The sequence below is a fragment of the Daldinia decipiens genome, assembly GCF_022478715.1.
Source record: "Daldinia decipiens strain CBS 113046 unplaced genomic scaffold F4813scaffold_2, whole genome shotgun sequence".
Lineage (NCBI taxonomy): Eukaryota > Fungi > Ascomycota > Sordariomycetes > Xylariales > Hypoxylaceae > Daldinia > Daldinia decipiens.
This window is the reverse complement of record NW_026054545.1, coordinates 1,668,140-1,686,535: the sequence shown is the minus strand read 5'-3', so window position 1 is coordinate 1,686,535 and position 18,396 is coordinate 1,668,140. Positions and strand designations below refer to the sequence as shown.

The 18,396-nt window shown below is 46.3% G+C and overlaps 1 protein-coding gene across 1 annotated transcript; it reads right to left on the bottom strand.

The window, feature by feature from the left end:
• Window positions 1-2,518: 2,518 nt before the first annotated feature.
• On the bottom strand, window positions 2,519-5,376 carry F4813DRAFT_344672 (kinase-like protein). The gene has a single exon (XM_049241680.1). The coding sequence runs from the start codon at window positions 4,692-4,694 to the stop codon at window positions 3,042-3,044; it is 1,653 nt and encodes a 550-aa protein (XP_049104440.1). The 5' UTR covers window positions 4,695-5,376; the 3' UTR covers window positions 2,519-3,041.
• Between the last annotated feature and the right edge of the window lie 13,020 nt (window positions 5,377-18,396).

The following is an 18,396-nucleotide window of genomic DNA, read 5'->3' as shown; positions in this document are numbered from 1 at the left end:
CTATTCTGGCCGATGGGAGACGACCGGTTCATCCTTACATAGCGCACCTTTTGCTGCACGCGTCTCTCGCCCCGTAAGCTATCATGCACTTGTGTCAACCGCTAAACCAACAACACACCTCAAGTACCGCAGTAGCAGTAGAGCCGAGGTCTAGCAGAAAAGCTAGATATACTAGTAATAAACCGATGCTACTTCGCGTTTGGAAAGCCGGAGCAGAGCACCGGCAAATGCCCCCAACTCCTTAAAACCCCCCACGTAAAGTGGAAGCAATGCAATTGAAAATCCAACCGTGTCGGGGTTGTATCTATGTATGTATGATCACCCGCCAAAGGGGAGTAAAGCCGCGGCGCTACTCGACGGGATCTGATAATTTTTCTTGTGATGATACCCTGGCGGGATCTCACCCAGCGTGCGCGCGCGCAGGTGTAAATGAAATCGCGATGGCATAAGATGAGATGAGATAGATGCGTATATATGTTGACGTATAGAAAGCGACAGGTACGTACGTAGTATGTAAGTCTGGAATTTCAGACGACGGATCGCCGATTTTTGCTTAATAGAAACCCGGGCAGGTAAGCTGCACCCATCTCATCACTCCGTATCACAGATGTATGAGAAATCCCATCGTCACGGCGGGCACGAATCACACGGGCTAGGGAACACCCCCTTGCCAACCGCATCGAAGGAGGAATGCCCGGCGATGCGGCAAAAGCGGCAACAAGCGCGGAAAAGGGATGGGTTTGGCCCATTCACATCGGTCTAGCTTCTGAAGCTCTGAAAGCCCTGAAAGCCCTGAAAGCCCTGAAGCATAATACGTATATAGTTTCTACACGTGAGTTATTAGCCGGGGTCGGTACCGAAAAGCCATGGGGGAAAAAGGTCCACTGCTACACGTGTATGTGTATGAGTGTAGGTATGTAGGTAGTTGATATGGTAATATGACTTCGACCGTCTATGTACGTCTCCTTACTATGTAGACGAGTCATTCGCTAACCTCATCCACTATCCATTATCTCCGTAATAGGCAGTCGAGGTTTCGGCGATATTACTGTAATTGCCATTATTCATTATTCATACATATCAATCTTTTTCGCGCGTCGGCAGGCAAAGCGATGAACATGTGCCCGAAAAAAGGAGCAGAGAAGGTCCTCCCCCACACGTGGTAGCACACAGTTCCCAGCGCTTTCCCCTTCCCTGTTCCCCCTTCCCTGCTTTCTGGGTTCTGGAAAGTGGATTACCGCATCCGGATAGATAACATGCCAAAGCGGAGAATACGATTGGCTAGCTTCGAGAGCCGGGGTCCAGGTCTTTCATCCATAGTACGGTAGTACATACATAAATTGACGTATGTAGCACCATAGATTATGCGTAGCATACAATTTATGCATGTACAATACAATACGTACAGGTAACTGTCAAGACGTACACTATGGATACTTACATGTATGAAAGTATCCATGTGTTATGTACTGTACCTGCTGTTAGATTAACGCGAAAGATAGCACCCAAGATAGAAGCGTAAAGCAGGGCAGGGAGCCATTCTGGTAGACGCACCATGCAGGTTCTGCATTTGCGAAAAGGCTTGTTTGTGCTTGGCTGCTACGCTAGACAATTTGAAGGGCGAGAGCCCAGTTTGAGCGCTAGGCGAGACGATTCATTGGACGCGAGTGAACGAACAAACGGGCCAACGAGTTGTTCATTGGAAATTCCGTACGCCCGGGAATAACAAGGTCTCGCGACTTACATAGAATAGGTACGCTAACTTCTAAGATTTGATCAAAACGCTTGTTTAGCGCCCTAGCTAAGTTATGTACGGCTACTCGATCAGCGCGAGACGCCGACGCCGACGAGCTAGGGCTATGTAAGTGGGTTAGCTTTGCAAGTATGTATGTAAGTGGAAAGTGCAAATATCTCACATGTACCTACGTACCTAATGTATTCAATTCCATTGTACATACATGTACCTAATGCATGCATGCAAAGCTTCGAAGGTACCTGTGTAAATCTCACAAGATCTAAAGGCAAATCTAAGATCCTCACTTTGGCAAATCATGATATCGGGACCATCACGCAAATTCTTTCAACGGCGCGACGAACCTGATGCTTAAACCGATCAAGGGACAATGTAATCCGTAATCAGACAGGAGATTAGGTTCATGACTTTTTCTACTCAAACGCCACGGCGTGGCACCGTTTTTTTTTTGATAGTGGCGTTCTAGAGTAACACACGCTTGGATGTACGCTTGGAAGTTGTCGAACGCCAGATACGCCACCTACAACGATCTGTGTTCCCGTGCTTGGCCAGCAACGTTGGATACTTACATTTTGTGGGGGGGAAAGCAACATGTGTGTACCAACTTCGTGTGTACCACCTTCTTTGGTTCTTGTCTGCAGTGTCTTGATAGACTTCGCTGCGAGTTGCACCACGCCGGTGGTTTACCATTGCGCCGGGACCAACTTCAGACATCCTGTAATGTACGAGACACGATAATATATCACTTTGCATGTGCTAAAAATATTTGCTTTTAACGTATTCTATTCTGGCTTCCTGCGGGGAAAACCGCAGTATGACGAAGCTTCTATCGAGAGGGATGACCAACCCCTTATTAGCCCTTTCAGGTAGGACCCATGTAAAGGTCCATTTCTATCATTAGGATAATGTAATCTGATATCTGATACTGGAAAGGCCAGAATTCTGCCTCTTGAGATCCCTGCCCATTCGTGCAATTTTTGGGGTCAACTGTGATACCACCTCCCTCAATGCTTATGCTGGTAACCGTGAGTGCTATGTTCAGCCGCTCAAATGACGACTCACAAAAAAAGAACATGATCAAAGAAAGGAATTTAGTATGTACGGTGTCGGCACCAATACTTTATATCATCCATGACCGCGTTTAGAAAAAATGCAGACCACCGCGACAAGATCCCTTGTCGCCTGCTCCCTAATCTCCTGGGATATCTCCGTAGAACGCCGCCATATCAACACAAATCGTAACCTAAAGTTTATGCAACGAAGAGAAGAAAATAGAAAAAGTCTCTCCTTAGTAGCCGGGTTTGCCAGGCATCGGGGGTAGGCCGTGTCCCGTGCTCATAGGAGGTAAATGATTGTGACAGAAGATCTTGTTTGCACCCGACTTCATCCAGTCTTTCTTGGAGGCGTCAATAAATTTGGTGGGGTCTTCGTAGCTCTCCAACTGGCAGCACTCGACGTTCTTCATCCACCTATTCGACATAACTTCGCTCATCGTGATGCGCTTCTTCGGGTTAGGATTGAGCATTTTCAATAGCAGACGTCGAAGAGGTGCCGGCTTGACGCATACCTCAAACGCGGCAACTTTGGGATAGGTATCATCACCGATCGCACCGGGGTCCGCTTCTTTCTTGGCATTGATCTTCGTCCAACCATTATTGAGTTCGTTATACGTTTTTTGACTTGGGGATGTCAAGCCTGCCTGCGCTTTCTCCCACAAGTTGGCATTGAAGACAAGGTACAGCATGACGATAGCCGAACTCCAAACATCCAAAGCGCGGGGATCATAGTCAACATCCTTGCTAAGGACTTCGGGGGCTATGTATGGGAGACTGCCGCAGATACCAGGTTTGCAGAGACGTATGCCGCCCATACCCACACCGCACTGGCCACCGGCTTCCCGCAGACCAGGATGTATACCGGAGAAGACTTCAGAAACACCAAAATCCGTTATCTTCAGCTTGCTATCTTTGGTGATCAGCAGATTCTCCAGCTTGATATCCCGGTGGGCGATGCCATTGGAGTGCAAGTAGTTGATTCCTTGGCAGAGCTGCTTGAACAAGCACATGCGGTCAATCTCGCGACACTCTTCTCGGAGATACTTCTTGGAAACCAGGCCGAAGAGGTCGCCTTCGGAACAGTACTCCATCACATGATTCCAACGTCCATGGTCAGTACATAAGCGAACAGTCTCGACAATGTTTGGATGGTGTAAGCTCTTTGCGATGCTGTACTCGGATTTTATCTTCTTCTCGTACTCCTCGGTAGTTTCCGATGAGCTCTTGGAGCGGAATTCCTTAACGGCGTACAGCTCACCAGGATTACCCTTACGAACCATAAGAGTAACCTTTGATGTTGCGCCTTTGCCAAGGTGCTTTCCGTGACGACCTAGGAATTTGTGCTGGTATTCGAACTCCTTTGTGAGATCTGCAACATCAACTGTGAAATCATCGGGAAGACTGAGACTTAGTCTCCTGGCCTTCATGCCAGTACCGGCGTCGGGAGGAATTGCCCATGGCTGTCTTGTTAGTTCCTCCTCGTTCTTCTTCTTTCGTTCTAGACTTTTTGTTCGTCGGTGTGAATGAGTCTTAGTCGATGCAAACCCCACTACTCTGTTGCGAATGGAAAGGCCGGTGTTTGCTCTGGCTTTCTTGGAGTTGTTTTCTAAAAAGTCGCGCGACGTAGGTATAGACGCGTTATTAGACTTTTCATGTGAATTGGGAAGGGATTCTGAAGGAGAAGCAGGCGACGGTGGGGTGTTAGATCTTGTCGATGCGACTGAGCGGTGATAAGAGAAGCGACGACGGCTTGCGTTCGGGGTTACCCTATTGGTAGAAGCAAGAGTGGAATCAGATGTCTCTCCATTGTAATTGGGCTCTCTAAACTCCGTTGTTACACTACCGTCCCCCACGTGGTAACTGTTGCGCTTAAAAATTGACGCCATCTTGGATAATGCAGACGAGGAACGTCGCGCAATAAATCTTACTGGAGCTGTAGCTGTTGACGGGCGTCGATCTGAATTAGGCCGACTGTATTCAGATTGTGCTGTAAATGGTCTGTTTAACGGTGCGATAGATGTAGGCGACAATGAAGCAACTTGCGATGATAGAGGAAGGGTAACAGTTGAAGGAGGGAATAAAAGAGCCGGGTTTGCAACGTCTTTATTTACAGCAGTGAGGGAAACATCGGAATGCTCTTGAACACCTGATGCAGAAGCAGCGAGACCATTAGTAATAGAGTCGCGACGCAGGTAAGTATCGTTCTGTTCGCAATAGCGAAAATCCCGTGATTGTCTCCCGCTAATTGGTGTGTCGGGTTCGTTGGAGAAAGATTCGCTACCCGTCTCTTCGGTTTCCTCGTCGTGCTCCTCGGGGATTGGACCTGTGAGGTCTAGAGGATAACGCCCCAGAGACTCAATTGGAGTCAGACTATTATTAGAACAGGCGGAAGAAGAGGTGGTAGTAGTATTTGTAGTATTGAGGGAAGTGATAGAAGGTGACGGAGAGATGTCTGTAGGTTTTAAAAGTTAGTTAATTATAAAATTATTTCCAGGTCGGGATTTTAGAAAAAAGTGAAAGAGTGGGTTGGGGAGGCTGAATATACCTAAAGGCGTTGTTGATACAGATGACGAAATGCGAGTAACAAAAGTTGCAGCGTCACCTGCTGTTGTTGCGGTGTCAAAGGAAGAGGGATGCAATGCCTGGCCTGAAGCGGGTGAATGCGAGTTGTCGGAGGGCAGCAGCGATGACATCGCCGGGGGCAGGGTCTTGGTTTGGGTTTGTGGGGCTGCCATTGTTATAAATTGATTGGTACTTTCGTACCGATCCAGTTATATACTTTTAGTACAATACCAGTACAACAAGTACCTAAGGTACCGTATTCCGTACAATACCTCAACACTTCCAGGTATGTTGTACGTTGTAATTATAGCAGGGCGCTAGTCTCAGGGCGACGCTAGGCTTGCTTTGCCAGGTGCAAGGTCGAAAAGTCAGGAGCTGGAGGGAAACGGGCTTAGCTTAGGTGAACAAAGCCTAGGTGGGCAAGGCCTAGGTGGGAAACGGCTTTAGCGGGGGTCAGAATCGGTGGGATAATGATGACTGTTGATGACCTATAACGACTGGCTGTAAATGCGCGGAGGGTCGCAAGTTAAGTGGAAGCAGCTGACAAAGTTGGTTGGGAACGTATGGCGGGACTTCGGCCGTGATTCGAACTTCTGAAGCGTTATTTTCCGCGCTGCTTCAAACTTAGACTTAGAAGGGCCGTAAATTCTTGGGTTCCTATCCGAAAAGGTAAACTGATCCGGCCAGGCACACCAGCCCATATCCTAGCCTAGGTAGCCTTTTTTATTTTATTCTTCTATCAAGGTCAAGCCAAAAGGACTAGACTAGCGGCTTGGGCAAGTTCAGACTAAGGATCACTTCTCACTATCGACTGGATGGAGAACACTCGGTAGTCGGTATGTAGTCGGAGAAGTAGCTCGGTCGATTCCTGTTTTCGATAACGTTCTTTGTTCTTGCTGGCTGGTGAAGAAGAGCATTCGATAGTTTCTTCTCCCCTGAGTCCTAAAGGCGGCTGGAACAATACCGGTCTAGTAAGTTGTGGTAGCCTCGATAGGACGGCAGAAACAGCAACCGATCCTTCTTGGTTTCGGAGATGCAGTCGTCAAATCTCGTACATCGAACAAGTCCGAGGTAAAACTAAGGACAAAAAGACAAAGGGGTCCTAGAAATGTGGCTTGGCTGTGTCCTTCTTCGAATGTTCGATGCAGGTGTTGGACGGATAGGTGGGTGGTGGTTATGGTTTAATAATAAATATAGTATGCTGCAATGCCGTGGGTTGCACACACCGCAGAAGTATGTATTATAACAGGGTCCAGAGATCTACGTTCCCTGAATGCCAAGGCAGACAGCGATGAAGAGGAAGACAAGGAAAGACTCGGGAGGGGATGGAAGCCGGTATTATAATAGCAATTGCAGAGTTAGGTTAGGGGCTGGATTCTTGACATGGTAGTGAGCGTTATAGTCTGTATGTACTATGTAAGTCGAAGCTTGTGGGCACTTTGTTGATCTTTGGCCCAAGTCGTAATGTGCATGCGAGCAACCCACTACTACGGTGCCCTAGCTCGCAGCAAAGTGCCAAGTACGAAAGGCGCCTGTAGATGTAGCCAAGGTAGTATAGTATTGTACACCAGTACAAGAGAGTAGGTTAGTAGGTAGAGATAACCTATGCTAGCTAGCTGCAGAGGACCCTGCGGAGACGGGGCTAGAGGAAGCGGCCTGCAGGAAGGTTGATGTGTGGCCCGGTCAGGATCAAACTTAGGTAGGTTTGAAGTTGGGGTGGTTGTACTAGGGAATATGTTATGAGTGTATAAAATGAATGGCTGTAAGTATGTAGGAGCAGTGGGAGCAGTGGGTAGCACGGCGGCGTGGGGAGAAGAAATGTCGACTTAAGTTGTAACTTAGAGATCCCAGGACCTAGTGAGGAGGACAGAAAAAGACTCAAGGCCCAATTCCCAGGGGGATGGTCTAAGATATCTAAGATACTAGTACTGCTTCAATTTTGAGTCTCGGACTTTCAAAGCACTTGGCATACATTGCTTCGGCGGCATCATACATAGTGCCTTGTGTCGAAATATAGCTCTGGCTCCCTTGAGAACCTCAGTTGAGTAGGACATGTGTGCGCCGTAATTGAGCGGCAAAATCCACGCGTGCCTTGGCAAAGTCGACCATCATCTACTATATGCGAGTATGTTGGATGTACATACACCCATCTACAATCCAGTACCTTAGTACTATGTATAGATCGATGGGTCAGAATGGAGAACGTGAGATTACGATATCGACTAGTAGTTCAGCATAACTCACGTCAAGCACGCCTAGTGTCGTAATACATGTAATCAAATCGTAGTGGGAGCGGGAGGTACCATGACGGGTATCGTATACTTCCTAGGGATACCACTGCGGCGAAACGGGGATAATGTGGAGGGAGACACTTCATAGCTTGTATTTACCACAGTATTATTCGTTACTTTGAAAAGGCTCTAATGTACCATTTAATCAAATAATAAACTCTAGGTTAGCTGTTTCTTGGGTCCTTGGAGACCCCAGAGAGCCCCAGCTCAGAGTGGGTGTCCCTATCGTGTAAGTGGATAAAACCAGGGACGCTATTCCCACATCAATCACCGGAGAGTCGAAATGTCTTCATAACTTTATGCTTGATTACAACTCTGTAAAAGTAACAGGAATGAACAGCATTGGTCAAGAGTGAAACCCGATTGGAACGTCTTCAAGGGTCTAGTGTAAATCACGAAGCAAGATAGTAATAGTACCTACATATACAGATATGACGTTCTCTGGTTCTATCAATCATCCTCAGATGACCGGTGTTTTCCAAGTTATCTAGTAGCAACGTGACAGGTATTTCCCAAAGGACACTGCAGCGAAAATCGTAGGCGTATGGGTAGATCTCGTGTATCCATCATCTTCTTCGACATCTGTTCTAGAAGATATGAAGCCAAGACGAATTTCCCCTCTTCGTAGTTACCAGTACTTCCATTCCCTGCCAAGGATACGTTTTTGTGGCAGTTGCATACAGAGTATTTTGCGAGTTGGCCAAAAGAGATTAACAGAAGACCCGAAAAAAGAGATTGCCGTTGGTGAGTTTCTTGGCTGTGTAAATCGGTCCTCAGTTATGTTCGGAAGCAAAAAGAATTGGCAATACCAAGAAACCTTCATCTATTTGCTGGTTCAGACCAAGGCCTTGGCGTCGCGCGTCCAGTCCAGCCACTACCCTACGTCTTGCGCCCGCCAAGAGCCGGTGATTTTTACATCCGCCATTAGAAGAATGAAGCGTGCGCTAATAATAATAGAAGCGGTTTTTGACACTAGACGCCAGAAGCATTCGCAAGGAATCGTGATTGTCGACTACCTAACGTTACGAGTTTCGATCGAGATGATGTAAGTGTTCAAGCCTTCAGACGCCACTGAACCCTTCAGCAACGTAGAAATAATAGACAGGTGCAATTACGAAGAGTCCAGTTTATTCGCTGAAATTTTTTTATTTTTTTATTTTTTCGTGAAACGAAACGAGGATAAACTTCCATCGTTGGAATGGTGACACGAGCCAGTCTCTTCAACGCCCGATCCTACATGCGTCATATCAGGTGTGAACACCTATGTAGATGATGATCTATGAAAGCCAGTTTATCTACTGTTCCAAAAGTTACTGATCAACGATAGCCACATAGCTCATCGTCGCAAAGCAACTGACTGGTGCGATAGCCGATCTCGACCGGAACACTCAAGTTCGTGCTATGAATCTAAGGCATCGACATTAACCCAAGATATCCCGATGAACCTCTGTCGATAGAATCGCCAAGGCCAAGCGATCACCGCTGTTGCTCATTAGTTGATGCGCCGAGCATTGGCAGATGTATCCAGTGAGATGATCTTGGATCCATCCTTTCCAAATGTTTCGGTCTTGACAGTTGTCTCTATTTACGGTCTTCGGTCCATTGCGTACCCAACGAGGCTTATCAAGGAGATGCGATCATTCCGAGACGCTCCGAGCGCCGCTGCGGTATGTGTCGTCGTCTGGTTGCGCGGCGCCGCATTTCCGCCCCCTTTCGTGATTTGCCCACCTTACCGGGTCTTTTCCTAAGCGGGTTTGGATGCCCACTGGGGGATCTCTAGATCTACCTAAAACGAGGTAGATGGACGACATGCCTTACCAGACCCTTACCAGACCTTTACCAGACCCTTGAATTGAACATCACTGCAGCGCTCGCGACATCTAGGTAGTCATAGTTTCTATTATCTCGATTCCCTGTTTAAACTCCGACGGAATGGTATTAACCTATCATCCAAGCCACGGGCGGCAGGGCACCAACTAGATTTGCCAGACATTATCTAGCCATTATCTAGCATACCATATCATTCGCCACGGATGCCTGGGTGCTTCATCAACTACCGACAGTAGCGGGCTTCTTCCGGGCTTCTCCTTTATCGACGGAGAACGCGATGACGACAAGAGTAAGATCATGATGATGTTTTCTTTTTACTATTTTTTTTGTTTTGCCTTTCACGTTTCTTTACAGGCACCGTTTAAAAATATCAGTTTACGGAGACAATACAAATCCCTATCTAAATCGTGTGGTGGTCTAGACGCTATGATTGGCCACTATCGTCAAATGTAGGTGGTAACTATCGACCTCGCTATTTCTTGGTAGTCATCGTTAGTGAGAACATCTGCCTTGGCTCATTCCCGGTTTTGAGGCAGGCCAAGCTGAAATGATAAAGGTTATATAGTAGACCGAACGAAGAAATAGACTTCGGTCAAGATTTTCGCCTAGCATCGTCGCCTAGCATCATCGCCTAGCCAGCACGACGCCGGCTGAATTACACGCAGACGCCTTCATAGTGGCGGCCAAGACTCAATTGCCCGTCAACCGAGAAGCATCTCGGAACGACGTTATGCTTCAATCTCCTTCAATCACATCTTGCATTCCCACGAGCCCAACACCGTCCCAATATCCCATCCGACACGATAGCAGTCACGCCTCTGGCGCTTGAAGCCGGCGCCAGTTCAAACCCAAGTGGCAGGAGAGGCGGCAGGCATCTCAAATCCTATGTATTATTATGTTGTTACATTCGTAACAAGGCCGGCTTGGTCGAATAAGGCAATCCGCTAATCATCTAACAGGGCTGTTTCTCAACCTTGCCCTTAAGTAGTCTACTAGGTTAGCAGGTTAGATGGAAGCGTTGTATTTCCCCCCACGTAACTAAGGCCGATGATTGGGCCGTTTGACCTCGAGTGCTTCTGCAGTCGTCCCAAAAGAGCAGATTTGTGCAGCTTCGTTACGCGTGGTACCTACTATGTAGTAACGAATCGGGGGACTCTTTGCGGATCAGAATCTTCACCTCTCGTGACTTGAGCAATTGCATTACCCTCCTGCATTAGCTGGTGTCGATTCGATGCGAAAATACACAATATGGTTGAAATGTGTCAAGCCGTCTTGGCTCTACTGTCCTCCCATTGCGATGAATAGCAAACCATGATCGCTTTCTGATTGAGATCTTGTCTTCTATCTAAATATTAAAAATAAATGGCCAAGAGAATCGGGCTAGGCCATTCTAATTTGTGTTATTTGTGAGAGGCTTTGTGTATGGCAATTCCCACGCTTGGCGAAGCAGTCAGCCTTCTGAGGCTCTTGGCTGAACACAAGATCGGCAAGTCATTCTCTACATGTGTATGGATTGAATTAATCCCCTTTTGTTTCGCTTGGCTAACTACCAAAATGAGGGATGCAGGAAATTGAATTAGCGAGATCAAAATCTGGCGCCTCGTCTTTCCATGTTCCTCATTAACGGGAAGGTCTCTAGTCCTCATTAGTAAAAGGGGCTGGTCCAAATTACTTTGAGGGATTTATTCCATAGCCTCGGCCACGTACCTATCGACATGGTTGCCCATGGGGTACGTATCGGGGAAAAAGGAACCAGTGTTGGATTTTCTTGGGCGAGGCAATCAAGTAGCGTCTAACCTAGCAATTCGGTTACCGTTGATGACATTAAAATGATGACAACCATGAGAACCGTAAGCCAGCGCAGCTCGAACTACGAGGTACTATAATTACAACTAGGCTATTCGTGATCTCTAAGTGGCTGCCCTTATTCCTTATTAACGAGAACCTCCAAGCGTGGCGTCTCAATCCATGCTTAAGAAAAGCCTCACAACCTACCGTCGTTGTCAGCTTCAGCAAAACTAAAACAGAAGTGGCGGTGAATAAGCTTTTCAGTGATTAAAACCATCTCGGTCAGCCAGCGGAACTCATAAGTTTTGGGGCGTACCGGTACCAACAAAATCCAACTCGAAATTCCAATCTCGCCTACAGGGAACGAACGCACGTAGTAACCCGTGCCAGAAACCCTTCCCAGTCTGCAGGAATCATGACGAACAGGCGTTGGGGCAAGACTGTCAGCAAAACATCTAAGCTAACATTATTCCGTAGGTACATAAGTCAACATCATTGGTGAGAATCTCTCCGCCTCCAGGTTTTCCCCACGCCAGTGAGAGAAACCCTTGTGAATGTGCTCACCATCGTGTGCTGTGTTACCTTCTTCGGGGTCAAGAGAGTCCCCAGTTATTCGTCACTTGCAGGAAGCTTGTTTGGGTTGTGAAGGCAGGCTTGCGAAATTAGCCCCCATCGACGGCACAGACCATGATGTTCATACATACCTACATAACAAGCCAAGACGGGTGCTAAGAGTAGTGCGTGACAATAACCCCTGCCCAACGCTTCATCCCGTCTTGCCTGCCTGCCTGCCTGCTTGCCAGTATCTAATCCTGGAGACGCCCGTAGGTCTTTTCGACACCCTTTTCCAATGCCTTCGTACACAGTTTCTATGTAATAGCAGGTCGACGAGACGTGCGTGTAAGACATGCTTGTACCGCTGCTTACTTTATCCCACGCGACCGCTCTACGTATATCAGTTTCTCGCTGAAACATGCAAGTTGTAAAAATACCTCATGCTAATACTTCTAGACCGCGTTCCAGCACGTCTTGTTTCTGTTTATGTACATCGTACAAGATGACAGAGGTAGAGCTACCAACGTGCTCGGGAAGTACCGCAGACTACATAGCCATCCCAGGTATCATATCCAACTGCCTCCTTTTCAAGGATGGCGACGGCTGCCGGTTATGATGGCTGCCAATACATAAGTCCGACGTGCCTTGCTGTCGGCTGCGTGACTCGTAAAGTCCCACTGCCGTCCCTGCCAAGTCGATTGTGGTAGATCAAATCTCTTGGTATCTAAAGGGACTGGCTACAAGCTCGGTCCGACCATACTTGGCGTCTTCTAAGAAAGGGATCGTGTCCTTGGCGTCGCTGACGGGCGAACGCAAGTCAAATTAGCTACCTGGAATCCCCTTTCCCTCCTTATGTACGGATTATAAAGGGGCAGCCATCATTACCGTTATAGCGCCGGTCCAGCCCGGGGATTCGTTTACGGAGCCAGAGTGACTTCGGTCGGGCTGCGTACCGAAATGCAAAGACACATTCCCTACTTAAACTTAACTACCTTCCGACGCACGCGTCTTGCAGACAAAAAGGGGGTCCGGGGATGTGCGACAATTATGCACATCAGCTAAGAGGATCTCTGGGAGGACAGTGCAGTGTTGCAAATTAAGTATGCACATATACTTCCGGACGACGCGAGCGTCCGCAGTTACTTGAGTCTCGCCCCGAAACTGGCGGGTTTCGCAGGTGGCTGCTTGTCTAGATAGTTGCGTTTCTTGCCAAGGAGTAGTGCAACGTGCCTCAAGTTCAAAAAGGCGACGATTGTGTCTCGCATACCGCACCGCGCGTCCTTTTGATCGAGTTTGTCTATGTTACTGGTATCAGAAGTCAAACATTGACATTGCCCGCGACTCGACGGCTCGAGGAATGTTGCCAAGCTTTCAAGCTGGTTCCTACGACTAGGTTGACGTGACGTGTCATTGATATCCACTCTCGAGGAAACGAAGCCCTTAAACACCTTTGCGTTCCCAATTGTTTCTATCCCTGATTGACAGCGTACTGTAACGTGTTGATACCAATCCCGAAACGGAAGAAGTCTAGACCTAAGACCTAAACGTCTAAGTCATTGCCCCGATCGGCATGCTCTGTCGTGTCATCGTGACGGCAGGGAGAGTGATACACCCGCTGCCGCTGACGACGGAGCTAGGGACGGGTTTACATATACGTCAAACATAGTTTTGACGCCCGAGTACGGCGCAACACGGTCTCTAGCTTCCACCGGGAGTGTTTCGGGTAGCCCGAAAAAGCAGTTTACTTTTTGAGAACCGTGCAGTTTCTATCTCTGGACTTAGTCGTAACCAAAGTGACACTAATTCTTACAAGGGAAATCCTCCTTACAATCCTTATATGTCCAAATGAGGCGTCCAAATCTGCCCGAACTGCAATTTTAGGAAGTCAATATGCCTAGCTGATTAAACCAAGTCGCACCATAGTAGAATTCGTTAAAATGCCCAGGGTACAGCATCCGATATTAGCTTTACGGGTTTCTATTACGCCCTAACTACACTATGGTATTTACAGGTTAGATTGAGATGGATTGGGTCGGTCTCCTTTAATTCAAAACGCGAGGTCGGAGTTCAGGGAACCTTATAGAGAAACAACGAATAGGCAGGCGATGTCGTACGCTTTAACACCGGTCCTACTCTCGACTTCGCCCGAAATAAACGGCATATACTATAACTCATTGAGTAAAAATTCATGATATGGAGACAAACACTACTAACGACGATAACTCTATAAGCCATAAGGACCACCATGAGACGAATACGATCTCGATTCCCCAAGCCACACTCGTCTGAAACTTTGTGGTACTTGCCACAAAACGGTATGCAAGTTTAAGCGGGCGAGCATGTCAGTTCAGTCCTTCGAGGAGACGGTGCTTGATGTTCGATTTTCATCTCTGAGGGTACATCCAATGGCCTAACGACGATCGACTATACATGCTCGTTTAGGTACTATAAACTGCGTCAGCTCGTATTAGGGACTGATATGTATACTACTCTAATATATATATATCATATGCTAAGACCCCTATTATACATGGAAATGGATATCTTAGCCATCATGCGTAAGTAGACCATCAATAAGGCTTCTACATAGAGCTCTTAAAGTCCAACCAAACAGTCTAGAGCCGGCTTTGCTGGAGGATGCACGGGTAGGGCTATTGCGGCAATACCTTAAAACCGTAGTCATAGCCGGTGAACTTGACAGTTTTAAGTCTTCCTATCTATTCATAAGGCCTCGAGTCATCATTAACTTGATACCAGATGGCCTAGGGCAATTTCATGCACCCCAGAATATGCCTCTAGTTCCTCGTTACCGTACATAGTTCTTATACAAAGGAGCCATTGCGAACGGTTAAGATAGTACCATACGCATACCCCCACGGTCAATTTTCCGGCACACGTTAGAATCCCTTATCCCATGTAAATCAAATCAAGTGTATCTACTCGCTATGCGTCCTCAGAGGAGACCGCGGAAGCTGGTTTCCGGGTTCCCTTGTCCCGACGTTAACAAGTCAATCTAGACACAGGTAGACTTTAGATGCATCTGCACTTGCAGTCTTAGGGCTAGCCATATAGCGCTACCACTCACTACTTATATGGTTGAAGCAGCAAGCCAAGACATTACAATGACCCTATCGGCTTATATACCGACACCGCTTCTTTACTCGCCTTTTACATAAAAATAAGGTAAAGTACCTGGGCAATTATGTCTCACAAAGACAACATAGGATAAATCTTTTTTTTCTTTAACCGGTCTCATATAACTAAGCAGCACGCATATTAGAGGTAGTTCTGCTCGCCGGGCTTTACCACCATGGCCGCGTTGTCCTCTTATCATGCATGTTGGCAATACATTATGTAAGTCACGGAAAAAAGAAGAAAAAGTCAGCCCACTTGGCCAACTTTTTCCCTATGTATCTCCTCCGGCGTCAGTCTTGTGGGGGTTCTTATAGTCTGCCATTGGAAGAGCAATCCGACCCAGCTGGGTCTGGATACCGCCACATGTAATATGTAAGCTGACCAGCATGCTCCTAGAGGAATATCAAGCCACAATAATACATTCTAGTGCTACTACTTAACGACTATCCTCAACGTAATACCTTCGTCTGTTGAAAAGTGTACGCCACGAATGTTGCTGGTTCCCCCAACGGAACCCGTTGGCTTGCTTTCGAGGTAATGCGTTTACGTCTCCCCTGATATTGTACACGTAAGGTTCAGGGTCCTGCTTGCTTACAATGCTAACCGTACTACATGTCTAGTCAGCGTAGAATTAGGCCTGCGTGGAATTAAGGGGGGGAGAAACTGAGGTGCTACGGAGGCTGGTCTATCTACATTTCATGGCTTCACATGTGCTGGGACAGATCAATACAGTCAAATTTCGGGGGGTAATTTTACTCCATTTTTTTGCTACTTTTCTACTTTTCTATAGAACACGGGACCAGCCGCGGTGTTCTAAGGTAAGCCCACAAGCTTATGTTTAGCAGAGTGCTCTGTAGATTTCGGCAAAGTCTACGATGCCTGTCTCATCTAGAGATGTATCTACGGTCCTCTGCATGCTCTAGCCATAGCTAGTACTTGAAGAAAGGGCGTAGGAGGTCTGGAACACCTTCTACTGCTCTACTTCCTGGGGTTCGGTTGGCCTAATGGCCATCACGTGTATCCGAGCTATCAGAGCCCGATGAGCCTCGTCGCTCTCCGCTCTCCTCGTCATTAGCTCCCTTTTTAGGATCCGTAAATATAACGAGACAATTCTGGCAGCGGGGCGTCGTCCGATGGGGACAGTCTGGTTTGTATGGGTTTGAGCAAAGGCTACCACTACTACGCCATTGGCACTGGCAGCATACGAACCCAATGGGTTGGTGGAATTCCGTCGTAGGAATACTAGGGCTCTCCATATTGGCGGTGTTGTGGGTGTTGGAAGAACTCATTGTCTTTGGTTCCTTGGGGTTAAGTTGAAGTCAAGTTGGTAGCGGTTTGAAGAAGATTATGTTACAGATTTCCGAAGATGGAATATGTCGTAGGCTCTTGAAGAACTGGTCGATGTGGTAGAGAAATTTTGGACAGCTATTTGCGGAATGGCCTCCTTAAGTAAGTAAATTAAACAAGTATTGTCCAAATTCATCGTCGTCGTTTCATAAACAGATTCGTACCTGGTTATTATTCTTAAATAGATTCGCAGACCGGTGACAATAAACTTGTACTTTTGGAGGTTATAGTCATATGTGTGACACCTTGATATGCCAGTCTACTTGATTACCTTGGGTACCTAGGTAGGTATTATATATCTATAAGTTCGCTGCGGGAGTTCAGATTGAGGAACCTTGGTTTACTGCAATATTCCTTTCTTCACGCGGAGATATGTCTTGCGAGTCTTAAACTGGTGCGTCCTTCCCGCGGATCTAATTAGAATCACGGGACCCTTGTCTTGAATATAATAGTAGCTCACTAAGTTAACAGGTAAAGAAAACCTTCAAAAGATCAAGTTACGAACTCCGACTAGTTATGAGCACTTCCTATTAGCTTGGTTGTCACGGAGAACAAATAGAGCCTCGCTTTATATTGATATTTATAGAGAAGACAAGCCACCGAAATTGTCATCAACTATTTCAAATGTTGATACCACGAGATGAGTCAGTTATATGTCTTGTCTATAAACGCCTTTGAGGTTCCTTTATTTTCTGATTAGATTAAGAGCCGTGGTCTGAAACTTTCTTTCGTATTCCTTCCATCTTTTAGTTCTTATGGGATCTGGGTCTTGTATAAGTAGCGGTAGGGATACCAACGTACTAAATAGCTAACAAGAGTGAAGAGAATATCGCCAAGGGAGGCCTATACATCTTCCTTAGGATGGTAAGTGTTAGAGGCCCCACCTGTACTATCTAAGTCCCGCAGGTAACTTATAGGGCAGTTCCTATGAAAAAGAATACGTGGTGGCCTGTGTCAGTAGCTTATGCAAGGCCTGACATCTTCATATTTCGAAAGATCAATAAGTAAAAGCCAGGGGATTTCCTATATAAAATGCCTTAGCAACTACTTATGGATTATATATAGTACAAGTAGAGCCTCTAGGTTAACACTTACCAGCCCAGGGGAGGTGTATAGACTTAATGCTCTTTCTCAGTCTCATAAACTCAATCGTAAATTTGCTTCTAATGAGTGCTTTGAAGTAAAGTAAGTTGGATTGGGCACGCGGTTGCTGACTGGTTACTACGTATCAACTCTATTCCCACGGTCCTATAAAGACGTGATAGTCACGTTAAATACTCAACTTGCAGAGTACACCCCTAAATATATATGAAATTCTGATCCCACAAGCTAGAAGTACAACGACCTGCCTCTATAATAGATGCCTAGCATGTCTCATAAACTGAGCCCTATAGTCCCGGAATATAGCTAATATCAGACGGTAAGATAGGAGGACTTTCGGACCATTTAATAATTCTCTAGGCTATCTAACCGTGTTTATCATTTAGTCATTGTAGAAACTAGGCACATAACAATGATGCCCTTTTGGGATGTATTAAGCTTAGACAAACTAAGTAGAATCACACTACAAGTAAATCTTCTAGATGTTTCTCAAAAATGATTGACGTTGAAATGAGGAAAGAAGAAATGTATAGAGTACCTAGTTAGATAAAATATCTGTTACAGGTGAATCTATTTGACAGTAGAAATGTTTGGTTTTTTTTTAGACGTTGGCCGAGATTGACTGAAAATATTAACTTGTGTATCTATCAAGTGGACTAGAATGCATGAAAAAGCTTCCTTATTCTGTAAAGAACTCCAAATTAAGCTACTGGGGCCCTTTTCTATACATACTAGGAGTATACCCTGTCTAGATGTCTCGTCCAAAATCCTAACCCTAGTCTTTAAGTGGTGAAAATGACATGTGTTAAGTAACAATACCCCCGACTATTTATTCAATGCCCATCCGTGTTCTCGCAACCGGGCCTGAAAATTTAAATACCGGTAGAAAAATAAAAAATAAAAACAGAAAACTATTAAATTCAGATGTATTCTATAAAGGGTATACTTTTGCTTTAAACTCTTCGGTCGAAATAAGCCG

Excerpts from the sequence above, each read along its gene's own strand:
- F4813DRAFT_344672 (XM_049241680.1), bottom strand. The coding sequence starts at position 4,694 with ATGGCGTCAATTTTTAAGCGCAACAGTTACCACGTGGGGGACGGTAGT.